Here is a 27,897-nt window from a genome sequence, read left to right on the forward strand (position 1 = left end):
CATAATGATTAAGAGTGTCAAGGGACCCTACTTAGTTACCTTTGCAAATTACCGTTCCATGTCGTCATAGTCAACGCAAGTCATGAAACATTTAGATTTCCGGAGAGGATCGCTAGGTCAAAGAGTGAGGGGTTGACGATGAATCACCTGACGAGCGTGACTCCTGTCACACCCGTGAAGATCCGGGCTAGAATTGATCTTCAGCAACCCATGCTTGTCTCAGAGGCGACTAAAGGGATCTGATGGTCAGGCTCGCTGGCTTGGTTGACACGTCATCGGTTCCCAGATGTGCAGATCGATGCTCATGCTGTTGATCACTGGATTGTCTGGTCCAGACTCGATTATTTACAGACCGCCACCATATAACTGGAATATTTCTGACAGCGGCGTTAAACAACAACCAACCAACCAACTTAACTGTCAACATCACATTCATGTATCACCTCAAGTAAGATCCCACCAGCATATGGCCTCTAGTTTGGGGGATGCGATTTTCAGGTTATAACAACACAACGATCACATCGTCCTGAGTACTGCCTGTTTAGTCGCCATTTACCTTTCATGCTCCCTGGCATCTGTGGTCTTGGCACTTGATGGTCTATATGTGTTTATCAAATTTGATTATACCTTCAACTTTTGTAAAAAAACTTCATTTTGAAACATGATCAGTACAATTTCTCATTTCCGTCAGTTTGTTTCCATGCCAACAGTAAGCCAGGTAATGTCGATTTTAAACGTCTCCACTGATTATGATGCGTGGTTCGTCGACTGCATTCCGCACAATAGGTTCCCCAAAGAGGCAAGCATCCACTGTGGCACAGGACCTGTGTAAATCTTAGCTTCACTAATCCACAGCAACCTGTGTATATTCGTTAGAGACGACGGAATGGACACCTCGGTCACTTGGTCTATTGCGGGTCATCGTACACGTGAATAGTTGTTCACAATAGCAACCACTGGATTATCTGGTCGAGACTTTAGTTTTTAATGGGTCGCCGACATATAGCTGTAATGTTGCTGAGCCTGACGCTAAACTAACACACGAGCGCTAATGTACGTGTACACATGCACACTTTCCTCACATTGCACAGTCACTGACACGATGTGGTGTAACTGATATCACTATATATGATTATATTTATATATTCGGGGCTTCATCAAACAGTGATTGATATTATGAAAAACTACCCACGCAATGTAAGCCGTGCATCCAAGTACTCGAATCGAAGTACCCACTTGGCTCAGATACTGGTGAAAGTTGCGTACATCCCCAGGCACTCAAACACAAGCAACACCGTGGAAACCTTCATTTATAGTGGTCATTCGCCCATTTATTCTTATTTATACTTTTTTTGAAAAAAAATCTTTATAACATTTCACATGTTGTTGTTACCTTCGTGTAAGTTCACAGACTCATATCATCGGCATATTCAAATGAGACCAACCTTTTCACATTTTGGCATCAAGGACTTATCATTTTATTGTATTGTGCCATCTAAAATACCCTGCTGATCTGCAAAATAATATTGGTGTCTCACCCAAGTAAAATAACACTTTATATTTCTACATTCAGGCTACCTTAAATATCAGTAAGAACACAGATAATAAACAGTTATCATTAAACCCAAAGTTGAAATTCTAACTGCTACCCATGCTACTCATGAAAATGGGGCGGATGGGTAGCCTAGTGGTTAAAAAGTTTGCTCGCCACGCCGAAGACCCGTGTTCGATTCCCTACATGGGTACAATGTGTGAAGCTCATTCCTGGTGTCCCGTGGTATTGCTGGGATATTGCTACAAGCGACGTAAAACAATACTCACTCACTACTCATGACATCTTTTCCTGCTCAAAAGTACGCACACACATGAAAACCACCCAGGCACACAGCAGTGTAAGACATAGTAAGTATTGAAACCTCAGATATAAATAGATATAAAGTATATCACTACATTGAATTACAGTTACTTAGTTTTATCTCAACTTGCAGCAATAACATTACTTTCTTATCTAGGAATTCTGTAAGAGAGAAAGACTTTCCTATTCTTAATCAAACTTACCCTTCTGAAGGACTGGTCATGTGTTACAGACAGTGTGTGTGTGTGTGTGTGTGTGTGTGTGTGTGTGTGTGTGTGTGTGTGTGTGTGTGTGTGTGTGTGTGTGTGTGTGTGGTGTGTGTGTGTGTGTGTGTGTGTGTGTGTGTGTGTGTGTGTGTGTGTGTGTGTGTGTGTGTGTGTGTGACATTTCGCTGACACCCAACTCCCCCATCCCAACCCCGACACTAAATGATCAGGCCCTACGTAATGTTCAAATGTACCACATTTTTCACAAATCTGCCATTTTTGTCATGGTTCATTCAATGTGATAAATGTGGATATATAACTCTGTGTTATCATTTAAATTACATGTATAAACGGAGCGATACCCCGTATAAGGTAAAACACGTTAAATAAAAACAAATATTTTCTAGATAATAACCAGAACAGGTGACTGCATGTAGTAAGCAAGGATGGAGAAATTCTGAAGATGAATGTTATAAGTTATCTAAAAATTTTGAATGTTCTCTCTGGACTGTAACACAGGTTCAAAGTTCAGTGTCAAATGACTCAACACCACGAGAATATCACTGACAAAGTATGTTGTTTTCATATCACATGAATGGTCTCCTGTGAAAGTCCCAGAATTCTTTGAGGGTAATGCTATTATAGCAGGTTGAGATACAACTAAATCTCGGGTGTATAAAAACTATTCGTCTGGAAAATGTCATGAATTAAACAATCTCTGAATATAAGTGTAATTGCAAATCATTGGTTCAATAATAGCATCTTTAGTATTGGTAGATTGAAGCAAGTGGGCGGTTCTGTCATTCCTTTCAGCCAATAAACAGCCGCTATCCCATTAACCGCGGGAGTTTTGGTGCCTTGTGTGTTAAATACAATATCGCACCTCTGCGGAAGACTGGATAGTTCCATGTCCAGTGTGTCTTCTTTATGCAGCCGCTCCAGGTAGATAGTAATTTGGAGACACTCTCCCAATGATGGTGGGTAAGATGGGAAACAAATTACTTCATTTGTCTAAGAACGATGAAGAAGAGTGGAGATCTCACAAACGACCCGGCAAATATAATTGCCTACGTACTAGTTCCAATCGCGTGACTTGGTCTGCGGATGTTAGAGTGAATGTCTTTGTCACAGTCAATAATATTACAACATTAGGGTGGTCTGAGTATTATCAAGTCAGGATCCATGAAATAAATCAATGGTAAATATCGGCCCATGCTGTTAGGATTTGGTGAATCGGAATCGGAAAGATTTCCGCCCGTAACCCCCGGTTTTTTCTTTCCATTCTATGCCTAAGATTCATAGTAAGAATAGATGTTTTTTTTTTATAGAAAGCCTACCCTAACACTAACCCTAAACCTAATATAATGCTAAATCTAAACCCTAAACCTAAACCCTATGCCCTTGAAATAAACATAATAAATAGAATACATTTCAAGCAGGGGTTACGGACGGAACTCTTACCTCGGAATCAAAATGCGGACACATTGTAACCAAATAGCAGGGACTGAACAGATCCATGTTTCACTCATCAATGGCCAGGATTGAGAACTGCACCGTAACGATATCTGCCTTGAATCAACGAAGCGACATTTCAGAAGTATTGATGTCATGTATTTCATTTGTCTTCAGGTCCAGACTGTAATATTTAGTTAAAGAGCATAATATTGTTAGTGTTATGATAATATTAATCTAAGTTGCTTATAAGTAATTGGTCAGCACCTATCAGACCGGTGGCCAGCAATATGAATTTATCAGTAATGCCTAATCTAGTCCCAAGGTGCACCCTCGTCAAAGGTATGCCAGTCATACCCAGCAGCCATTGTGTTCATCTGATCCTCTTTTGACTGCCTAGCTTTGCTTACTGTAGAACGCTTCAGCAGAATGTACAGCATTCCAAAAGATACATTTTGGTTGCTATAAGGAGATGAGTAACTAGGTCAAAGCAAATCCAAAAACTGAACCTGGTCTATAGTGACCTACTTGTCTTGTCTGGCTAGAACAAAGATGGGTGGTGGGCCTCTCTGATCCATGTCATGTCATGGATGGTGTTAGCTGAGCAGCATATATGTCAGCTCCTTATTAAAGTTTAGAAATGGCCATTATTCCCACTCCTCTGTATATGCTGGTCCTAGTTACTTCAGGTTGGACCTTGGAAGATCATGCACTTTTTGGAAACATGAATCCCTTTGTCCACCCCAGTAAACAGTCGAGGGAATGGGATATCCATTTTTTATGTTCATTATATCCTTTAAACATGCACTACCAGCATCTAGAAAATCTTGTAACACTGCTATTTGAATACTCAGAGCCCTTTGGTAGGATTTCTTTTCATCTGCTGATATAAACTAACAATGGTAAGAAAGATAATGGTGTCATTTGGTGCTGCCAAAGTAAATGTTTCTGTTTGGGATCAAAAACAGTGAAGACTTCACTACTGCCCAACCAAATATATGTTCAAATTATCTGCTGACAAGTGGTAATAGTCCGATATGATTCAGATAATATTCTGAGACAGTTGGTGCATTTAGATATTGCATGGTTTCAGTATTGGCGCTCCCACTGTCGGGCATGTTAGTGCTTTGTGAAAAACCCTGTTTTCTCAGAAATTGGTCTGTGACCAAACAACATAATGGGTGCATGCATCTTTCTGATTGACATCAGGCATTACTTACTGGGCTACATGATACATGCTTCTTTCCTTGAACCTCTTATACTATTGCAAGTTTGCAACAAATGTTACAATAGGATTGCAACATTCCTTGTACTGTTGCAACACTACTGAAATAGTTACAATGCCTATACTTGAACATCCTGGATAGTCTCCAGGATATACATTCCGGTAAACCTCCACTATACCCTGGATGCATCTACAGCTCGAGCCGATGATTTTATTACCTCCCTTGGTTGGCTTTTTATCCAATCAGGTGTCTACGCTGGGAAGTTGAACAGTACCAATCACAACTCACTTTCGCTTTTTAAATTATCCGACCGATTAACTTGGCAACACAATAATATATTGTTGCAGATTTACTCTTGAAGAGGTGGAAGGAGTTCTTGCATATATTCTTTTTAAGGTTTTAGACCTGTCAGTTTGTATGTTTCCCCCCAAATCTGAGTTGCACTGTGAACAAACTTTGGCTATCTTTGTTGACACTGTCAAGCTCGGTTGTAACGGCGGCTTATCTGATTGGCTACTGTGAGAATGCGGAGCCAGCAAATGGAGGTAATAAAATCATCAGCTCGAGCCGTAGATGCATCCAGGGTATAGTGGAGGTTTATCAGAACATATATCCTGGAGTTAACGAGGAAGATACTTCCACTCATCACTGAACTTTTCAAAGCCAAATCTATTTTTACAATTTAATTGTTATGTATAAACTTTTGAATGCCCAATTTGAACACTTATTTCGTCATTTCCTTGGATTTGTTAAAAGAGCAGCTATTCGCCTCCAACGGTTTGTCGTTTCTACTGGACTCCTGGAGGCTGCTGGTATGGAGAAAGATGTCGATATTCCCACGCAGAGAACACTGTACAGGACACAGAGTCCAGGCCCTATTGTAGTTACTTCATGTGAGTAGACATGGATTAGTCTCATAGAATTTACTATTACCAATGCCATTGTTCTGACCAATCTTTCATGGACCAGACTTTTTGCCCTTTACAAATGGTGTTGATTATCAATATTATGTGTTGCTTGATACAAGCCCACAATCTGCTGTTTGATGACAACGCATGCGTGTATGTGTAAACTGTCTTTGAGCGTTTGGTTCCAAGATTAGTCTCTGCTCTGCTCGATGTGTCTACTCAAGACTACTTTATGACTGTAACAATGTTGTGTTTGGAAGCTTGAGTTCTCCTCATATGTTTTTGCCTAAGAAATCTCCTGCTTTCATTACCAAACGATGGTTTATGTTCCTGACTAGCTATAGTAAAATCTGAAGCCAAATATCCCCTAGTACTTTTGGTTGCAAAGTATATATCGATAACAGGTGTGTTTGTAGATTGCTATGGCAGAGTGAAATTTGATTCATATCTCAGATATACCTTCAATAGAGTGAAACATATCCTCGAAGTTACTCATCAGAATTAGTTGTCCTTCAACCACTTCTTCAGTGTAAAAGATAGTTTTTGTAAGATCTACCGTAATGTATCTAATTCTCTTTATTTTTGTGTTCATATTGTGTTCATCTTAAATTCCTATACTATGTCCACATGGGTACAATATGTATATTTGTGCTCTGGAATATTGTATGGTAAAACCATACTCACTCACTCACTCACTCACTAGTTTGTCCACATCACCACTGCAACAGTTTGTCCACATCCTTGGCATTCACCCTTGGTTCAGGGGGTTCGAAACCAAACACAAAGGCAATGAGCCAAACGTGTGGTTACAACTGTCCAAACTCATTTTCTGAATTACACCAGACTGGGGGATATGTCATTTCCTGATAAGTCTTGTTGACCTTGATATCACCTTTGCAAAAATCATGTTCCTATATCACCTTTGCAAAAAATCGTGTTCCTCACATTGTAAACAGCATCTCCTAACAGAACTCTTGTATTGACAACAGAGCTCAAAAATTCATGTACTTGATTTTAATGAATGTTCAAATCTGACATATTTCGAGAAGCTTGAATTCAGTTTTCAAATTGTCAAAGCCATTCATGGCCACTGTTCAGAATGTAATATAATGTTCCAACATTCTATCGATTTGTGTATTCCTTAGGCCTCAGTATATGAAAAGAAAATATTTTATGAGCAATTCAGACATCAACATTTGTTTTAAAGGTAGGTATGTATTTATTAACAATTTACACTGTGAGCCCAGGTGAGCTACAGTGGCATGTCATTGTTTAAAATCCTCTATTCATCTCTGTAGCTGATGAGGAATTTGAGCACTGACTCATTAATACACTCGCGTTACAATTTGAATAGTATAACCGCAGGTGCTTTATCTTCTATAGTAAAACTGCAGTATAACATGGTGTATTTTCTTCTCAAGGTCTGGTAACTGCAGATTTGGCACATCCTGCTTCAACAGACATGGCCCTATGGACTATCAAATGAAAACTCAGGTGAATGATAGTTTACTGGGTCTGGTTGTCATCGATGCCACCACTTAAATTTGGTCATAGTTATTTACATCACTAGTTTTACATATAATCTCAATCTGCAGTTTTAAATTTGGTGAATGTTTGTTGTCCTATCTTTGGAGTCTGGTTCCGTGCTATGATACTTTCAGGACCTTTCCGACCTGGATACTTCCTCATCGATTCCGACCACATCAGAGTCGGACCAATCCATGTTGTCCAATACAACGCCGTCAACTGATGTCACTGAAGCATCTTCAGATTTCAGCCTGTTGGATGCAGACTTGAGTCGCAGCAGTGAGGAATGTGTGAAGCCGAGGCGCAAACCCAAAGACATTACCTGTGGTGAGAGCATTGTCCTTGATATACCCAAAGACATTACATGTGGTGAGAACATTGTCCTTGATAGACCCAAAGACATGACATGTGGTGAGAGCATTGTCCTTGATATACCCAAAGACATGACATGTGGTGAGAACATTGTCCCTGATAGACCCAAAGACATTACATGTGGTGAGAACATTGTCCCTGATATACCCAAAGACATTACATGTGGTGAGTGTGTGAGAGCATTGTGATATACCCAAAGACATTACATGTGGTGAGAGCATTGTCATTGATATTTGATATACCCAAAGACATTACATGTGGTGAGAGCATTGTCCCTGATATACCCAAAGACATTACATGTGGTGAGAACATTGTCCCTGATATACCCAAAGACATTACATGTGGTGAGAACATTGTCCTTGATATACCCAAAGACATTACATGTGGTGAGAACATTGTCCCTGATACATTACATGTGGTGAGAGCATTGTCCTTGATATACCCAAAGACATTACATGTGGTGAGAACATTGTCCCTGATATACCCAAAGACATTACATGTGGTGAGCATTGTCCTTGATATACCCAAAGACATTACATGTGGTGAGAACACTGTCCCTGATATACCCAAAGACATTACATGTGGTGAGAGCATTGTCCTTGATATACCCAAAGACATTACATGTGGTGAGAGCATTGTCCCTGATAGACCCAAAGACATTACATGTGGTGAGAGCATTGTCCCTGATATACCCAAAGACATTACATGTGGTGAGAGCATTGTCCCTGATAGACCAAAAGACATTACATGTGGTGAGAGCATTGTCCCTGATATACCCAAAGACATTACATGTGGTGAGAGCATTGTCCCTGATATACCCAAAGACATTTCATGTGGTGAGAGCATTGTCCCTGATATACCCAAAGACATTACATGTGGTGAGAGCATTGTCCCTGATAGACCGAAAGACATTACATGTGGTGAGAACATTGTCCCTGATATACCCAAAGACATTACATGTGGTGAGAACATTGTCCCTGATAGACCCAAAGACATTTCATGTGGTGAGAGCATTGTCCCTGACCCAAAGACATTACATGTGGTGAGAGCATTGTCCCTGGTAGATCCAAAGACATTACATGTGGTGAGAGCATTGTCCCTGATAGACCAAAGACATTACAACATTGTCCCTGATATAGACCCAAAGACATACATGTGGTGAGAGCATTGTCCCTGATAGACCAAAGACATTACATGTGGTGAGAGCATTGTCCCTGATAGACCCAAAGACATTCCATGTGGTGAGAGCATTGTCCCTGATAGACCCAAAGACATTACATGTGGTGAGAGCATTGTCCCTGATATACCCAAAGACATTACATGTGGTGAGAGCATTGTCCCTGATAGACCCAAAGACATTACATGTGGTGAGAGCATTGTCCCTGATAGACCCAAAGACATTACATGTGGTGAGAGCATTGTCCCTGATAGACCCAAAGACATTACATGTGGTGAGAGCATTGTCCCTGATAGACCAAAGACATTACATGTGGTGAGAGCATTGTCCCTGATAGACCCAAAGACATTACATGTGGTGAGAGCATTGTCCCTGATAGACCCAAAGACATTAGTGGTGAGAGCATTGTCCCTGATAGACCCAAAGACATGACATGTGGTGAGAGCATTGTCCCTGTGAGAGCATTGTCCCTGATAGACCCAAAGACATTAGTGGTGAGAGCATTGTCCTGATAGACCCAAAGACATTCCATGTGATGAGAGCATTGTCCCTGAAACCCAAAGACATTACATGTGGTGAGAGCATTGTCCCTGATAGACCCAAAGACATTACATGTGGTGAGAGCATTGTCCCTGATAGACCCAAAGACATTACATGTGGTGAGAGCATTGTCCCTGATAGACCCAAAGACATTACCTGTGGTGAGAGCATTGTCCCTGATAGACCCAAAGACATTACAGTGGTGAGAGCATTGTCCCTGATAGACCCAAAGACATTACATGTGATTGTGCTGTAACCACTAGTCTACACCACCACCACACAGTATTTATGAAGCCAATATTTCAACATCATTAGGGTCAGCAATTAGGTTGAGTATTTGTTGACAATGTCCAAGTGAGTTGCATTGGTCATTATTTCTATGCTGCCTCTTCTGGCCTAGATTTATTTCCATTCATATTTCATGTGACCACTACTGCAGCCTACTTTGTACAGGTAATCATCTCCTCCATTTTGTGTTTTCAGGGCAGTGCAGTGTCTACTATGAGGGTTCTGATGCTTATGACAACTTGAAGGAGCATTACTTGGAGAACCTACGTCGTATGGATGGCAGACATACATCATTCCTTGCTAAGGGCATTTTTCGTAGGTTTGCCGTCTGCACGGAATGTGACCGCCATTTCAAAAATGCACACGCTTTTCTCCAGCATATTGTAGCCAAGGCAAAGGTGACAGGTTCTGCACAGAAGGAACATTCTAATGATTTGGATTGTGTGGCCCAGATGTTTGTTGGTAAGATTTGTCTCTTGTCAAAGTGTGTGATGGTATGGACATTCAGAAAGAGATTAGGGCTGAGACAATGTGTGACTGTCAATGTACCCTGACAGTGTAGCTCTTTCCTTGGTCCATTAACCACTGGATTGCCAGGCAAAACAAGGCTCAACATTTTGTTTTAGGTTGTCAGACCGTAACCACAATAAAAAGTACAATTTATGATTACATAATGATTATGAAGAGATTATTATATCAGACAAACTAATTGAAAATGGAATTCATTTTCTTGATTATCATTTGAGCAGATTCTGTTGTTTTTTGGAATTCCATCATATGTCTGAAAAGATTATGCAAAGTACACTGAAAACAATTAAAGGTTATGATTTCTAGAGTTCCCAGTGCTTGTTGTAAGAGCCAAATAACACATAGATGTGGTGGTCAAACTCAGTGATTGAGTCCATTGTTTGCTGATAACAATGACTGTCGGGGGCAGTCAAGCGTGGGTAGCCTAATGGTTAAAGCATCTGGAGGGTCATGCTGAAGACCAAGGTTGATTCCTACATAGGCTCAATGTGTGAAGGTACAATGTGTGAAGCCCATTTCTGGTGTCCCCTGCTGTGATAATGCTGGAATAGCCTTTGTTATTTTTAATAGTTGGTTATTACTAAACATCATCAGCTGCTATCTGATCGTCTTCAATGTATTGTGATGGTGCATTGACATGAGGCCATACCATGTTGAAAACACTGGTTCTCAACCGATGCATTGACATGAGGCCATACGAAGTTGAAAACCGTTTCTCATCCGTCCGGGCTTGATAGTCGGGCCTGGATAGAACTTGGCAGGGTTTTACACAGACTTTGAAAAAAGAGTCATGGTGACTCACAGTATTTATTTTGGGGAGTCATTTTCAATGTTTGGGAGTCGTGAACATTTAGCGTAATACTTGTGTGTATATCAAAAAGCAAGAGTTTTGCAGAGATTTTGTTGTTTTGTGTTGTATTGCCATTTAAATGTTACTGGAAATTAATAAATAGTTTATTTTTCACAGTTCAAATCAGTCATAACAAAATACAGTAAACTGAACAAATAATCATGCTTGTGATTTATTCACTTTAGCATACAGTTATTAACATGAATTGAAAGAAATATCTAAATTAATGAAGACCTCATGAAAACTATCATTGTTTGCTTATCAAATCAATTTTATTGAAACTGAATTCTAGGGTCACTCATAAAACTTGCATCAAGCTTGACTCGTATGATAATATTTTGAGAGTCTTTTACAAAATTGTTCCTTCAAATAAGCAGGAATCACGCATCATGTAAAACCCTGGTACTTGGATGGGTGACCGCCTGGAAACACTGGGTAAAGTAGACATTTGCCTGTAGAATATGGCTGAAATATTGCCATGGTGACATTAAATTTTAACTCAATCACTCACTGATATGACATTGATAAAGGGAATAAAAAAAATCAGCATGAAGCAGGAAGCAAAATGCCCAGTGATTATTACTGACACTAACTGCTCCACAGAAAACTAATTGTTGGTGTTTATGCAGATCGCGATGCTGGCAATGACACGGAGAAGGACTTCACCCAGTTTATGTGTGACTACCTGACTGCGGAGGGAGCTGACTCAACCGAGGGGGAGGTAGATCTGGAAGATGAAGATATGAAGTATCTGGGGTGAGTTACCTCCCTTCAATCAACCCGTCTTGTTAACATCGTCCCTGTTCAGCAGGAACATATCAGTTATATTCAGCATTCTGTATGTTTCAGGAAACTATGTCCAATCGCTTATCAAAACAATCTTCCTACAAACAATATTGAAAACACTTCCTCTTGCAAACATTGATTTGGTTTTGGTTTGGTTTGGTTTGGTTTGGTTGTTGTTTAACGCCGCACAGAACTGTATTCCAGCTATATGGTGGCTTGTCTGTAAATAATTGAGTCTGGACCAGACAATCCAGTGATCAACAGCATGAGCATCGATCTATGCAATTGGGATACAATGACATGCCTGATCACCCAATCCAGTTAGGAATACTCAACCAATATTATCTGTGAAATTGCCCATTAGGAATCTACTATAAACAGTTGTATGTGAATGCATCACTACTGTGATTCTATGTGATGAAAGGTAACTTAGTGGATTGTATAGTTCAGTGCCGACTTGATTCAACGTTTGATGTTGCTTCCTGGTTTGTCTAGTTCAGGCTGGAACAGTACATCATGTACATGTCCCACTGAGCCAATGACTGTGGGCCCTGTCTGTAGTTTACTCAACATGTATTATAAATTTATATAAATTTCTGTGTAGAAAACATTGTGCCAGTCAAATGTATTAACATATTTCCTAATAACAAGCCTTGGGTAACTAAAGAGTTCAAATCAGTTTTAAATGAAAAGAAAAGGGCTTTTTGTGCAGGGGACAAGGTCAAGGTTAAAGAGATTCAGAAAGAGATTGCTTGTTTAACATGGAAGTGTAAAGGTGAATACAAAACAAGGATTGAAAGAGTTTTCTGTAAACAATTTACGTAATGCATGGAGTGGCATAAAAACTATCATTGGATCAAATATTAGACCTCGACAATATTGGAATCCTGCGATGACTTATCTTTTTCAAATGAGTCCAACTCTTTCTACTCCCATTTTGATACTGGAGATTTTTCAGATGAAAGGAAACTTGTATTGGAATCGCTTCCACCTTGTGAAATGTTAAAGATATCGACTGATGATGTGATTAATTCATTCGCTAAGATAAATCCACATAAATGTTGTGGGACTGATAACTTGTTTGGGATTGTTCTTAAGGAATGTAGAGTGCAACTGGCTGTTATTTTTCAAAACCTTTTTCAGATATCAATTAATTCTCATAATGTTCCCATTCTTTGGAAAACCTCTAAAATTGTTCCATTGCCTAAAAAAAGAAAAATCCCTCTGTTAATAATGACTTCAGACCAGTGGCCCCAACCTCTGTTGCCGTGTAATGTTTAGAACGCATTGTTAAGACATTTATTGTTGAATGAAGTCAGCCATGTTCTTGACCCATTACAACTTGCATACAGAGCAAGGAGTATAGAAGATGCAACAATCAATGTTAAACAATGTCTATAAGCATTTAGAAAACAATGGTACTTATGTGAGAATAATGTTTGTTGATTTTTCATCTGCCTTTAATACTATTCAACCTCATTTGTTAATTGATAAACTTTTAATTCTAACATCATCAAATGGATTAATTCATTTCTAGTTAACAGACAACAATTTGTACAGGTTAATAATGTAAACACATCAACTAGCGCTCCACAAGGTTGCGTTATTTCACCGATTTTGTACACCAATGACTATGTATCCAACGCAGAAACATGTTTTACAATTAAATTCGCTGATGATGCTGCATTAGTAGGCCTGGTTAGGGAATCAGAACTTAGTTAGAGCTGAAATTTCAAAATTTGTAGAATGGTGTAAATCAACCTTTTTATTTTTGAATGTGCAAAAAAACAAAGAAATGATCATAGATTTTAGAAAAGCTAATTCAACAATAAATGCTGTAAGTATTGAAGATAATGAAATAGAAAGAGTAACTGAATACAAACATTTGGGTACTGTCTTAGATTAAAAACTCTCCTGGATCGATAACACTGAGAAAATATATAAGAAAGGACAACAACGCTTGCATTTTTTGTGGATGTTGAAACATTTCAAAATCGACCTAACTATCATGATGTTATTTTACAAAACATTTACTCAAAGTGTCATAACCTTTAATTGATTCAGGAACCTGTCTGTCCAGAATAAAAGCAAACTCTCAAAAATCTTCAACACTGCGTCTAAAATTATTGGGCTTCCTATCAAAAGTATCGGCAGTTGTTATGAGCAGCAAATTTCAAAAAAGGCAAACAAAATTTTAAGTTTTCCTACTCACTAATTTTTTCGGAATATTCATCATTACCTTCTGGATGCAGGCTGTGTATGCCGACATTTAGAACAAACAGGGTTCGCCACTCATTTGTTCCAGCTAGTATTACATGTATTAATAACAAATTCAATCAATGACTTGTCCTCCAACTGTCCAAATTCTAGTCAATATCAATGTTTGTGTACTAAATTGATGTATTTATATCCTGATTATTTTAAACAATAGTTTTATGATTATCATTGCAATGTTACATATGGCTGCCTTATGAAAGAAAAACTGGAGAACTTCATATGATGCAAAACAAATTTCCCTTGGGATAATACCGGTAAAGCAATTACCTTATCTTATGTATTCATCTGTACATTCACATCATAGTATGTTTCATTTCAGTCGGGAGTTGTCTCTCATGAATCCCTTTGATGTTGACGAGTGTGACGATTCGGATGACAATTATGGTGTGCTGGGATTTGATGAAGATGAGGTGTACGAGATGTTGTGTCAGGGCATCAAGCCGTGGGACCCTGAAGCTGGGGCTGCCTTAGCTGTGCTCAATGGATATGACGACTTCTATTGATTGACACCACCATCAACATGCATGTTTTGTGATATAATTTGAATAGAGAACATGGCCCCGTTTCACAAAGCTCTTTCAACAGTCGTAGGCCAGTTTTAGGGCATATAATTTACCACAGTCAGGTAGCATTACCACGCTTTGTGAAATGGGGCCCTGACCTTGTTTTGAAACTGTGATACCAGTTTTGTCAGTGCTAGTTCCATGATGTTTGCTGATACAGATTATATGTGTTGAATTGTAGTAATATGTGCATATTATCAGTGCTGCTAACTTTCAAGCCTCGCCTCTTTTCAATCCCCATGTCTGTTGATGAGCACTTTGGTCATTCAGCTTCTCTTACCTTTGAACAAATATCACCAACCTCCATGATGAAGAAATTTCACTTTCTGGCTTCCTGATGATTCGATAAGAATTTTGGCCTTGAATAAAACTTTGAGGTTTGAAAATTGGAATGTTTATCAACACTCTTGATAGAATTAATGAAATTAATAAAAAAAATTGTTCTGGTAATTAAGAACTTATACACAAAAAACTTATGTTTTGTTGTATATCTCTATATGAAGACCTCGGGACAGCACAAAGTTTGGGCAATTAACAAGTACCCATGATGAAACCAGTCAGGTGGTTAATGCGTTCGCTCGTCACTCTGAAGGTCTGGGTTCGATTCCCCACATGGGTACAATGTGTGAAGCCCATTTCTGGTGTCCCCCCCACCGTGATATTGCGAGAATATTGCTACAAGCAGTGTAAAACTCACTCATCGTTCTATTTGTAAGATTTGAATGATACATCTAATTATTCATACAAATGGTTTGCTATGAAAGGTGTGCTTTATGGGTTTGTTTTCGCCAGGTTCATCATTTGGAAGACTGCATCTTGAATGTTGGAATTTTTGCTGAACTGGCAGAAAGTGAAGGAAGAACACAACCACTGCTGCATCATATTTAATACAACACTGTACAACAGCAATAAATAACAACAGAAATTCTATTTACACACAAGGTGTAAGTTACAGGCTGTAAAAGTCTTACTGGGAGAAAGAAATTTAACAAAATAAGCTCAAACCATCCTTGAAAAACAATGATTCAAAGAAGAGGCCGATCCCAAAATATTTGTCAATAAGTATATGTTAGGCAATACAGCAGTCAGTAAATATTCAAGTTTAGATCTAGGGATTTGGAAATGGAGAGATGCATCAACTAGGTCTCAACATTCTTGGACAAATTTCAATTGAATTTGAACACACTGACTGTACATATAAAGAATATGCTGTACTGACAGATGTGAGATCATGTGCTCAGCAGTGTCAAAGTAAATTTTAACCACACAACAAAAAACCACCATTAAGAAATATCTGACAAAATATATAAATTCCTAAGAGATCCTCCAGTATCACATTAAATTGCCCTGCATAACACATGTTGAAGCCACCATATAGCTGGAATATTGCTAAGTGCAGCATCAAACAAAAAACACCCATAAGTTTTTTGATGCTTAATAAATTCTCGACATTTCACACAGTAACAAACAAAAGCAGTTTTAAACAAGACATGGTCATCAGTATCCCCTGCCACAGTGTTCTGTTCCTATTTTGACGATTCATTTTTCCTACACATAATGATACACAAGCTGTTAAAATGAGAAAATCTGTCCCCATTGCCTGAAGTCAAGAAACGCTTCAAGGGCCATAACTCTGTAACAAATTGTAACATGGTTTCCGTTTTTTAACTCATCAAGGCATTCTGAAAACACATACCAAATTTGGTTTCCCCGACCTCTATTTGTTTTTGAGAAAACCTGTCCCCTATCATCTTGGGCGAACGGACAGAACTCAGACTTACATCCCCTCACCTACTTCATGGCGGGGGATAATAATTTAGCTGAGTGAGATGAACACCTCGTGTTAGCATTTCTGTTTATCCACAAACCAATAGGCAGAAGACATTTACGAATATAAGTTTCTGATTATCACCGTCATGACAATTTTAGGTGTCAGATATCACACACACACAACCTAATAGTCTAAAGCTAATGAACATCCATTAGAACTGTTGTTCATTTGTCATCGTTAGCACTGACTCAAGCCACCATGGGTAAGGTGATGTAATTCAAACTGCCACTAGACAGCTACTCTTCGCCGCCATAGTCAAGGATGTGTTCGAAGGAGAAGGGTTGGAACTTGTAACCTTCACCTTTGTAGAACTTAGACTGGAACTCCACCCTGTGGAAGAAAAAGTAGGTTTGTAACTGTATCATGTCATCAATGTGTTAAACACATCATAATACGTGAATGAGTTTGGACTAAGGCTGCTTTGATCAGTAGTCCAGTTATATCAAAGTATGTCAGCCTAGTGGACAAGAAAGCCTAAAGTGTGCATCACTCTAAGAAATTTACCACAAAATTGGTGCTGACAAACCTAGAAACATAGTTGGGGCAAATTAGGATTTGAACCCCAAACCATAGGTTTCCCTAAGGAATCTCTGCACAACTGGGCCATCCATGCCCCACTGTGTACCTAAATGTGATAAATATGCAAATGAGGCCACCTTGCAAGAACTATTTTCTATAATGTCCATGGATCAATGCATGTCTAGTTGCTCAAAAAACTTTGCCTAATTGTCCCAGTAAGTTTCTACAAGTGTTTCTGGATGTGTGGGTGTTTCTACACACAAACAGGCTTTGTTTACGGTTGGTAGGAAGGGAAGTTCCTGATGTTGACGAGTAACACAAAATTGCTTAGATCACTGGCACATTATCTAAACCTTCATTTATCTATATAGTGATATGTGCCATTTAATATTTGTCACTGACAAATGACCGACTTTCTCAAGTGGAGACTTGTGTTAAAAGCATTGGTATGTGTGGACAAATGATTGATTCTTTACTGTGAAAACAGGGAGCATGTATTTACAATGTCTGTATATGTAAGCAAATTACTGATTCTTACCAGTGGAGACGTAGAGCATGCAGGAAGGCAGACAGACCCTCCATGACCACCAGCACTGCTACAGTCATGCTGGCCCAGGCCATGAACACGAAGAACATCATGACGCTGCCAAAGTAGCCATCGATAGACAGGGGGATTCGCAGAACCATGGTCCACAGCACTTCAGACAACTCTGTTCAGCAGTGAGGAGAAAGTAATATTACTTATGATGGTTGTTAGGTAGAAATAATAATATTTCAGCACTGATAAGACAAATATCCTACTGGGGCGCTGAATCAGTATAGTAACAAGATGGTTAGCATGGTTTGGAGCCTCGAATGTTGGAAGGCAAAGAGGATGTGACCTGTTTCCCAAAACTGCAATACCAGAAAGTTAACTTGACTTCCAGATCACAGTACCCTTAGAATAATTCTGAGCAGAAATAAGAACCTTTTGAAGGACTTACGAGCATGAGCCAGACTGAGAGCCCAGAGTCGCAGGTAGGATGCAGTGTGTGAGATACAGCCAAGGCAGTACTCGATGGTGTGGATGGCTTGGTTGATGAACACCTCGGGGAAGTCAAACACCTGTCAAATAAACACATCCCTTGTAAGTCAGTAGTCAAACATCATTCTTCAAAGTCAACAGACAAACACGTCCAGTGTAAGTCACAAGTCAAACACATCTCCCTTCTAGGTCAACACATCTCCCTTCTAGGTCACTAGTCAAATACATCTCCCTTCTAGGTCACTAGTCAAACACATCTCCCTTCTAGGTCACTAGTCAAACACATCTCCCTTCTAGGTCACTAGTCAAACACATCTCCCTTCTAGGTCACTAGTCAAACACATCTCCCTTCTAGGTCACTAGTCAAACTACTCAAACATCTAGGTCACTAAAAACATTTCCTTAAAAGACATTTCCCTTAAATGACACTTGTCAAAGACATCCCCGTTTCAATTCACAAAACAAACAGCAGCCCTTTATACGTCACTAGTCAAGCACCTTCCCTATATAAGTCACAAGTCCCTGTATATCATTTGAAACAGTATATGTCATTAGAGATTGTGTATTTTAATCTTTGCACTGATAGATACAAACCTTACCCATATAATGTGGAAGCTCACATACATTTTCACATAAACATACACATTATTTTACTGGGCATTATAAGCATATATACAAATGGAAATTGAAACTTACAGAAACAGAAGCTGATTGGCTCCTTACAGAAGTATAACCATGCTTGACAGAGTAGTATACAATATATGACTAGGACTAAAGGACATGCATATAAACAGCAAGATATCATGCACATATATATATCTATATATTTATGTCACACTCAAGGCTTATTTCTCTGGTACACCAAGAAACTATAACACAAGTGGCTCTCACAGTCATATTCTAAGAAATATTTAAATATATCTTTAGGAACCATTATGGCCAATTGTTTTGTATTGCTTGAGAACTGACATGAATAAACAGAATAATCCCAATAGTTTGTTTCTTGGCAGAGTACACCGTACTCCTGACCCTTTTTTTAAGCCAACATTGTTGTAAGATTTGAAAGTCCTGGTCCTGTTTCGCAAAGCTATCGTAGCGCTACAACTGTTGTAAGTCTATGTTGCAGGAGGTACAACAGTCGTAGCGCTACGATAGCTTTGTGAAATTGGGCCTGGGTAGGCAAATCACAAGCACAGACCATCTGTATGGGCAAAAGAATAAGGAAGCAATTTATATGTTTTTCCATTCAATGATGGCCTAACAGACTTTTCCTATCATCTTGTAGAAAATTTGCTAGTTAATATTCCCCTGGAGAGTACCACCTTGTTGGCCCTCTAGCTCAGTAATTCATTGAGCGAGCCTATTCACCTTTTCTTCCTCCTCCTCATGATGAAGTCCAGAACCCACTTCATTATGTACGACTTCCTGGTCATGGTTGAGAAGGTCGCCGCTGTTGACGGAGAGCTGCTGATGTTTGAACTGGAAGCAAGACACGACTAAGTCAGCCACAGGACATGCACCAGACACAGGACAGAGAATGGATGCTAGATTTCTGCAAACTACAACCTCAGAATCAGTTTCAGAGAAACAATCTTGAACGATCGATGAAAAGAATGACAATTCATATCTGCAAATCCACTCACGCCCATGCTTTGTCACCACACGGGAGAGAACTCTCCACCATGTCAATGTGTGAGAAAATATTGTTTATACTTTACTTTTGTCTATTCTGTTCAAAATCTAAAGGGATTAGATTGGAAAATTAAGAAATGAACGCAATAATATTCCTGTGCCCAGATTACAAACTAAAATATCACATACAAATCTCAATAATGGATAATTCAAACCTATCAAATTTCACAAATCAACCAAAACCATTACCAAAGTGCAATTAATATGGTTAGAATTTGTTCAGTTGACAGAATGATTAAGGAAATAATCATAAAAATGCAAGAATGGAAAAACATACACTTGAGTAAATCTTGTGTAGCAACATGCCCAAAACAACAGTGAGTGAAAGATGAGTATCAGTCATCCCTAACCCCATGCAAAAACACTGTCAAAGTTTGCAGAAACCTCCAAATGCTTAATGCCAATGCAAATCAACATACACTGATCGAATCTAACACATACAGTAACTGCTATGAGATAACTCTCGATCGTGCCACAAAATTCACTTGACAAGAAGCAATTAGCAAAGGATTAAATATTTCATGACCTAAGTTGTGGAAAACGGTAGCAGGGGAGCACACAACATCCAGAATGACATCATGCTGTTCAGGGAACTATCACAGCTGATTCTTCGAGTTAATCCTCAGTGACAATCAATTCTCAAAACATAACTCAAGCCAACAAGATTTGAAAGAGGTAGATGCAGGCGCACAATTGTGTGTTGCATGACATGGCTTTAAGTACAGCAATGGAAACTTTTGTGAGAGAATATATTCTTATTTTAACTCATCTTTATGTTGCTTTTTGTTTGATGTCATGAAAAAATATTTACAAGCGAATTATTAAATTATCAAATATTGTCAGAAATCATACAGTGATGTTGATTTGCAGTCATTAAACACATCTTGATAGTCTTCAATCATAAACATTAACAATATTCCTGGTCCAGAATTAAAACACCCTCTCAGTTTAACACATGGTTACCAGTTCTCATGTATAATCTTAAAGCTGAAACACATCAAACCTTCAACAAACAGGGGTTGCCTTGAAATGCACATAAAACAGGGTTTTAATAACCATCTTCAAACTAAAAACAGAAAGGGTATACCTTGAAGGTCCCACACACTACCATAATCTGGTCTGGGTACATCTTTTCAAATACATGATTTTAAATAGTTTTTCTGCAGAAATATTGTGAGAAGCAAAACATGGAAATACATGTATCATAACACCTTGTGTGTGGATTTCTACATAGCTGGCTCTTAGCGTTAGGGCTTACAGGTTAGGCAGCTGTGTTTGTTAACAATACAGGCAACATCCTACATACTGCAGTATAAAGTTTGCATATGATTGCTCCAGGCAGTTAGGCAGCTGTGTTTGTTAAGCACACAGACCCAAATCCTACATATTGCAGTATAAAGTTTGCATATGATTGCTCCAGGCAGTTAGGCAGCTGTGTTTGTTAAGCACACAGACCCAAATCCTACATACTGCAGTATAAAGTTTGCATATGATTGCTCCAGGCTCCCATCCCACATTAAACAGACCTGTGTAAATGTTACATGGGGTGGAAAATAGAGAACTCATCTCCATGAGATAAAGCTTTAGTTAGCAGTAGAGTACAGTGTTGTTAGGTTGACTTAACTGAGCTAGTCTAGTATCTTTTAAATTTCATTAGCTATTTCACCAAAAACAAATGTGACCATGTGTTTTATAACATCTCAAATACATTCATTTCTTTGAAAACAAAAATCACTTTCATTCTTAAAACCATCCTTGACAGAAATTGTAAAAAAATACAAATATGATAGAATAGTAAAACCTAAAGAAAATATCTGTCAGCTTTTGAAGAGAAGAAAGGAGAGAGGAACCTACACCTAGAATAGGTAGAGAAGGCCTCCAGGCATTACTCCAGCTGCATCCACAAGCTCAGTCAAGCTATCCACCCTCACCAAGTCAGAAAGGACCAAGGATTAACTCGAGAATCACCTGTACGCTAGGGTTAGTACTTTCCCCTGGTGAATTAGGAAATGACACAAACGCTACCTCGGAGTCATCAGTCTGGCTGCCATTCAGGAATGTTAAACTCTTCAACTGAAATGGGCATAGAAAGCTTGTGCCGAACGTTGACTAATGGGATCATGTTTATTGTCCATGGAACATTGTAGAAGATCAGCAGTTTCTCTTTAAATAATTTCTAACTGACGCTTAAGAGCAGGTAAGTCCAACAGAACATGTACAATTCATGATCAGTAGTGTCTAAACATACTGCTACTTAAGCTGTTACAAAGTGGGACATCACAACTATACATGGACAAAATGTGTGAGTGAGCCTAGTTTTACGCCGCTTTTAGCAATATTCCAGCAATATCACGGCTGAAATGGGCTTCACACACTATACCCATGTTGGGAATCCAGGTCTTCGGAGTGACGAGTGAATGCTAGAATGACTAGGCTACCCCACTGCCCTTTATATGAACAAAAGGACCACTTACAAAGTTTCAAAAACAAGAAAAGAATTTCCTGATACACTGAGAATGTCCTTGACGTTTTTATGGCATTAACAAGAGCATAGTATAAATAAGGACATGCAGAAACTACTGTTTGAGTTGCTGCTCCAACTACTCTCGATAGAACGCTAGAAGAGAACATTACTTATTAAGTATAAGCAAAGCCATACTGAAAGAGGAAGTAAATTAAGAAAACACATGGGTGAGTGAGTGAGTGAGAGAGTGAGTTTGTTCATAAGTAACTATTACAGCCATATCGCATTAGCTAACAAGAAAAGAGTTCGCAAGTGAAGCCATGTAGGGAATCCAACCCAAGACTTTGGTCAGACAATACTTTACACCAATACTTTACACCCCGAGGCTGTCCCACCATTCTTCAATGGAAAACAACATCACCAGAAAGTTCACACTTACAAGCTTAGTATCCTCATGCCAGCTACTGTTCACTGCTACTTATTAAGAGACTGCACGACAAGGCGACCCCATTGTACAAAGCTTCAGAATCAATGTTAATTCATATCCCCGGTGTATAATCCTGAACAAAGTACATCATTCATGGGCGGATCCAGGAATTTTGAAAGGAGGGGCTTCAAACCCCCTGAACCCCCCTTTGGCTCCGTCAGCGCAAAAAAATCTTCCATGTGATCTTAAATCAATTTCTCTGGATCCGCCACTGTCATCAGAGAACATGCAATCCCTACATTTGTAAAAAAATCGTGTCTGTGTCCAAATATTTTTTACATGCATCTTCCTAGTCAAGGTCATACTGACTGAGTTTGGTTTTACCCCGCTTTTAGCAATATTCCAGCAATATCACGGCGGGGGACACCAGAAATGGGCTTCACACATTGTACCCATGTGGGGAATCGAACTCGGGTCTTCGGCGTGACGAGCGGATGCTGTAACCACTAGGCTACCCCACCGCCCCCTCCAGGTCATAAGGTGAGCACAATGTACTGATACTGGTCCAGACGTTTTGGTAATCCTGTTTCTTTACTGCCGACTCATTGGTTCACAATCTCTGGAATAAGGGTACAGTGGGCTGTCAGTGGTCACCATGACTACAGGCGTGTAAAGGAAGGAAGCACCAGGACACTCTCAGGACAGATATGAGGACTTAACCTCATCACCTTCTATCTAAAACCATGTTGACAGCAGCAGTTTTCAAAGACATACACCTCTTATGCAGTTACACTCAATGCTGTATTTCAGACTGGACACTTTCAAGGTGGGCATTCCATACCACCTAGACACAGACTAAGACTGCCTCAGACTGTGTAGACCTAAGATCACTAAGAGAATGGCATGGACAGCCATGATGACAATACCTACTGGTACCATCAAAACATGGTACACATCACCCATGGCATGGACCACAGGAGAATATTTCAGTCTGACCAAAGATGTGATACACATTGACAAACATTACAGTTGGCATGGACCACACGACAGTGATACCATCTGTTCTATGATGTGGTATCATTGATGAACTAGAACGTCACCGACAGGATGGATCATGTGATCGTGATACCATGTGGTTTATGATGTGGAACACATTGACGAACTAACACATCACCAATGGCATGGATCACGTGACAGTGATACCATAAAGGCATAGTACACACTGTAGTACTTACTTCTGTAAGAAGAACACATGAGAGAAATAGGTTATTGTGTAGTGTCCATGAGTTATCGCATGTTCTAGGCTATTCACATCAATTGACAAAGAGTTCCATACCTGTCCGTATCGATGCTGGTATCGGAGGAAGAATGGTTTGACCAACAGCATCCAGGGGATGCACAGCACTGCAACCACAACCAGGAACCCTTGGAATCCTTGCTGTAAACAAATAATATTCTCTAGTGACAGCTGTGTGCGTTTTCTTTGAAAAGAAATACAGGTATGCTCGTTGAAATGTGTTGTTACACTAATTTGTTCATCTTAACTTTTTCAAGTGCTGCAGCCATAACATTTCTGAGTACCATGATGGGATCTGAACCACAGACTCTGATCTGAGGTTCGATGCCCTGTCCCCATGCCTGAAGAAGTTAACACCATCGGCAATGTGACAAGGTATGTCATCTGTGGGATGACTCCACTCTCTCCATTTATGTTTGTATGCCAGTAAATCAAAATAATTAGAGAAATGTTGATATATTTTGCATATTTAATCCAAATAAGCAGCTCTGATAATCCAACTTCTTACAACCAGTACAGGGACAGGGGGAGGGATTTATAATCATATGTTAGTACTTGGAGGCAGTTGTGAGGCAAATGTGATGTTGATTAAGGTATGTCAATGTACCATGTTAACATGTAAGTGTATGTTCAAACATATATGCATAAAGATAATATGGTACCTGTCCTTTGTACAGTGCTATTGTGCCTTCAGGGTAGTTGAACAGAAACATGTTGATTGCTCCTGCAAAACAAACAAAATTTCAGTGAAGACAACATTTGGACACAGAATACATACCAGCATGTGCAAGTTGACATGTGAAATAACTCACAAATGTGAATGTTACCAAGTTCCAACTAGTGTTGGGAATTGGTTTATTTCTGATAATTGACGATTGGTTCATTACAACCGATCAATCATCGAAAATAATTGGTTAACGTCATTTATCAAAATGTCCTGTTTATGTTTTTTAATCCACAAAAAATAAAAAAAGACGTGTAGTTCTTTCGCTTGTTTTTTTTCAAATTTCACATTTTAAAAGGATGTCTAGTAAGTTAGGAACATAAATTTCCTGGAGTATTTAAGATAAATTCAATTATGACTTGGAACGAGCCTGTAGTGTTTATGACATGTAACAGACAAAACCAACCTTGTGAAAAATATTGTTAATGCAAGCAAGTGTTCCAAAATTGTTTGTGTCTGACTATGAGAAAACATGATGATTGCTTGGTTGTTTAGTCATTGCGACCAAGCTTCGATTATTTCAATTAATCGGACCACCCCTAGTTCCGACACATGTTTTCTATGAACAACAGCAAAGTAGTCCAATCAATGTAAGGCTGAATATAGGCCAAACTCAAACAAATTGCAAAAGAAATGGTTTTAAGTCTTTTAATTAGAGAAATGTATCCTCTATCACATATCAAAAGTCTAACTTTCACAGAGGTGGGGAACACGACTGACCAATGAGCAGACTTGGTGCTGGGATGGTGGAGTCGTAGTGAATCCACTTGTAGAAGATGAGGATGATGAGATAGCCAAACATACAGAAGAGGAACACAACTTGGGGGATGAACTCACAGAAGATGTTCAGAGGTCGTTGAAAGTACCTGAGAAGAGAACACGTTTATGATGACTTCACATACTAACTTGATGCTATCAAGATTCTGTCCACAAAAATGTGAGGTGTGAAGCAAATGTTTCGAGGATGAAATTCTTTACTTCCTGTGTGCATTTCCGAAGGTGTTCCACAGTGAGTGAATCTTTTGCCAAAGTCAATGCAATCACACTTCTTTTCTTTCTTTTAACGCCACACTCAGATATATTCCAGCTATATGGCAGTGGTCTGTAAATGATCGAGTCAGGACCAGATAATCTAGTGATTGACATCATGAGCATCGATCTACGCAAGTGGGATACAATGCCATGTATCAACCAAGTCAGCGAACCTGACCACCCAATCCTGTAAGTGGCCTCTTACAACAAGCATGGGTTGCTGAAGACCAATTCTAACCCAGACCTTCACAGGTCTCCCACTTTGGTGAAAGGCCAACCAGTGGTTGACAGCATGAGCAGTGGTCTAAGTGTTTGTTGTTTAACAACACACTCCACAATATTTCAATTATGTGGTGGGATCGAGTGGTCAGGCTCGCTGACTTGGTTGCCATATGGCATTGTATCCCAACTGCATAGATCAATGCTACTGCTGTAGATCACTGGATTGTCTGGTCCAGACTCGATTATTTACAGACTGCTGCCATATAGCTGGAGTGAGTGAGTGAGTGGGTTTAGTTTTACACCGCTTTTAGAAATATTCTAGCAATATCACGGCAGGGGACACCAGAATGGGCTTCACACATTGTACCCATGTGGGAATCGAACCCGGGTCTTCGGCGTGACGAGCGAACGCTTTAACCTCTAGGCTACCCCGACGCCCCCATATAGCTGGAATATTGCTGAGTGCAGCATAAAACTAAACACTCACTCACTATGTAGTGGTCCCTAAATATTTGAGTATGGAAACATTTCAAGACTACTTGGAGGAAAATCGGATTTCTTGTGTCCTAACAAAACAGGTGTTACATTTAGTATGCCTCAACTTATGTATGACTACATTTGTAGCTGACAGGAAGTGAGATATTTCAGTCATACATACCTGTGGTTGAACAGACTGAGGGTCACCCCAAAGAACATCTGTGACACTCCTAAAATCACAGAGGTTTTCATCTTGAAGGAGTTGGTAAATGCAATCTTATTTGAGGCCAACTGCCATATCTGAAAAAGACAAAAATCAGGACTCGGTAAGTTACCAAATAACAAATGAAATCTACCAATCTCGACTTCCCAAGAACTACAGTCCGTTTGCCTCAAAATTGGACCGATGAATTGCAATCTAACTCGAAAACTACTAAACATATAATACTCAATGAAACACTGATCATAATCAAAACATCAGACCAACTCTGTGATTTTTTGCAGAATTTATGTCCTAAAAATATACAAATTGTTTAACAAACTATCATTAAAATTTTGACAAAGTTCACTATTTGTTACGAGGCAGGGGTGCAAAGAGAGGAACAGCCAGGTGTGCGAGAAAGGATGGAAACATCACAGCACATGTAAATGATTCAATAACTTGTCAGCAAGTGCTCCGCGCACACCTGGCTGTTCCTCTCTTTGCAGTCCTGCCTCGTAACAAATAGTGAACTTTGTCAAAATTTTAATGATAGTTTGTTAAACAACTTTTTTATTTTTAGGACATAAATTCTGCAAAAAATCACAGAGTTGGTCTGATGTTTTGATTATGATCAGTGTTTCATTGAGTATTATATGTTTAGTAGTTTTTGAGTTAGATTCCAATCATCGGTCAGCTTTTGAGGCCAACGGACTATAGCAAGAAGGAAAACACAACCTTTTGGGGATCAGGAGATTCTAACAACACTTTGCAAATACAGATGGATATTATGTCAGAACAAACTGTTACATACATTAAATCTGAGTTCAGGTGAGCAAAACATATACTATTATACCAGTCACTTCAATATCAATGAACAGTTATAGGAGAATTCACTGTTCATCAGAATGTCGTCCTATAATGCATCATGTCCTATACATGTAGAGTAGACTGACAGCAACTTACAGGATCTATTCCAATGGCATATGGGTCTCCATTGACGGTTGTGTTTACTGGGTTTAACTGTAGTGTAATTTCAGGTTTGGCTGTGTAGGGGCTGGAACAAAACAACATTGAATTAGTTATCCAGCTGTCTGATTCTTTAGGATGTGGAAAGGAGCTATGGAACTTAACGTGCAATATTACTTCTCTTTATAGTAAATGCACATGCTTCGTACTTGCTTGTACTAGTCTGGGCCCCGTTCCTGAAAGCCATAGTAGCGCTAAGGTGATCGTAACTCCCATACTTTAACATAGACTTACGACTGTCGTAGCGCTACGATCACTTTGAGGAACGGGACCCTGGACTTTTGCTGCATGTTAGTGCTAGCCCACCGAGTTACCATGCCACAGTTCGACATGGATATCCCAGTCTGGGTTTTATGCCTTAAATGCCAAGCACTGTTTGTACGAAATGACAGGGGAATAGAACCA

The 27,897-nt window shown here is 39.3% G+C and overlaps 2 protein-coding genes across 7 annotated transcripts in view; one reads left to right on the top strand and one right to left on the bottom strand.

The window, feature by feature from the left end:
• Positions 1–2,601: 2,601 nt before the first annotated feature.
• On the top strand, positions 2,602–15,119 carry LOC124262725. Of its 3 annotated transcripts, none has more exons than XM_046697267.1 (7): positions 2,602–3,038; positions 5,496–5,632; positions 7,069–7,141; positions 7,309–7,501; positions 9,747–10,013; positions 11,559–11,685; positions 14,312–15,119. In XM_046697267.1, exons 1-7 carry the CDS (start codon positions 3,033–3,035, stop codon positions 14,493–14,495), a joined length of 987 nt encoding a protein of 328 aa, XP_046553223.1. In that variant the 5' UTR covers positions 2,602–3,032; the 3' UTR covers positions 14,496–15,119. The 3 variants fall into 3 exon arrangements, with proteins under 3 accessions (XP_046553223.1, XP_046553222.1, XP_046553224.1); XM_046697266.1 differs by having other exon boundaries at positions 2,779–3,003; XM_046697268.1 differs by having other exon boundaries at positions 2,786–3,038; positions 5,501–5,632.
• Positions 15,120–15,426: 307 nt separating this feature from the next.
• LOC124262719 (V-type proton ATPase 116 kDa subunit a1-like) overlaps positions 15,427–27,897 on the bottom strand; it is a 30,215-nt gene continuing 17,744 nt past the window's right edge. For 2 of the 4 annotated variants that reach the window (XM_046697255.1, XM_046697254.1), the window contains exons 13-22: positions 27,430–27,520; positions 26,446–26,564; positions 25,254–25,399; positions 24,472–24,533; positions 23,849–23,950; positions 21,590–21,694; positions 19,298–19,408; positions 17,889–18,009; positions 17,444–17,615; positions 15,427–16,716 (exon numbers count right to left, since the gene is read on the bottom strand). In XM_046697255.1, coding sequence (XP_046553211.1) covers positions 16,623–16,716; positions 17,444–17,615; positions 17,889–18,009; positions 19,298–19,408; positions 21,590–21,694; positions 23,849–23,950; positions 24,472–24,533; positions 25,254–25,399; positions 26,446–26,564; positions 27,430–27,520 — 1,123 coding nt within the window. In that variant the 3' untranslated portion in view covers positions 15,427–16,622. The remainder of the gene's footprint in view (positions 16,717–17,443; positions 17,616–17,888; positions 18,010–19,297; positions 19,409–21,589; positions 21,695–23,848; positions 23,951–24,471; positions 24,534–25,253; positions 25,400–26,445; positions 26,565–27,429; positions 27,521–27,897) is intronic. The other 2 variants (XM_046697256.1, XM_046697258.1) reach the window with 2 other exon arrangements.

The sequence above is a fragment of the Haliotis rubra genome, unplaced genomic scaffold (assembly GCF_003918875.1).
Source record: "Haliotis rubra isolate DU_JTF1 unplaced genomic scaffold, ASM391887v1 Scf85, whole genome shotgun sequence".
NCBI lineage: Eukaryota > Metazoa > Mollusca > Gastropoda > Lepetellida > Haliotidae > Haliotis > Haliotis rubra.

Bases quoted from the DNA above. Each gene is read 5' to 3' on its own strand.
- LOC124262725 (XM_046697266.1), top strand. The intron at 7,142-7,308 runs GTGAATGATAGT...TGATACTTTCAG, and splicing joins ACTATCAAATGAAAACTCAG to GACCTTTCCGACCTGGATAC. The intron at 11,686-14,311 runs GTGAGTTACCTC...GTTTCATTTCAG, and splicing joins GAAGATATGAAGTATCTGGG to TCGGGAGTTGTCTCTCATGA.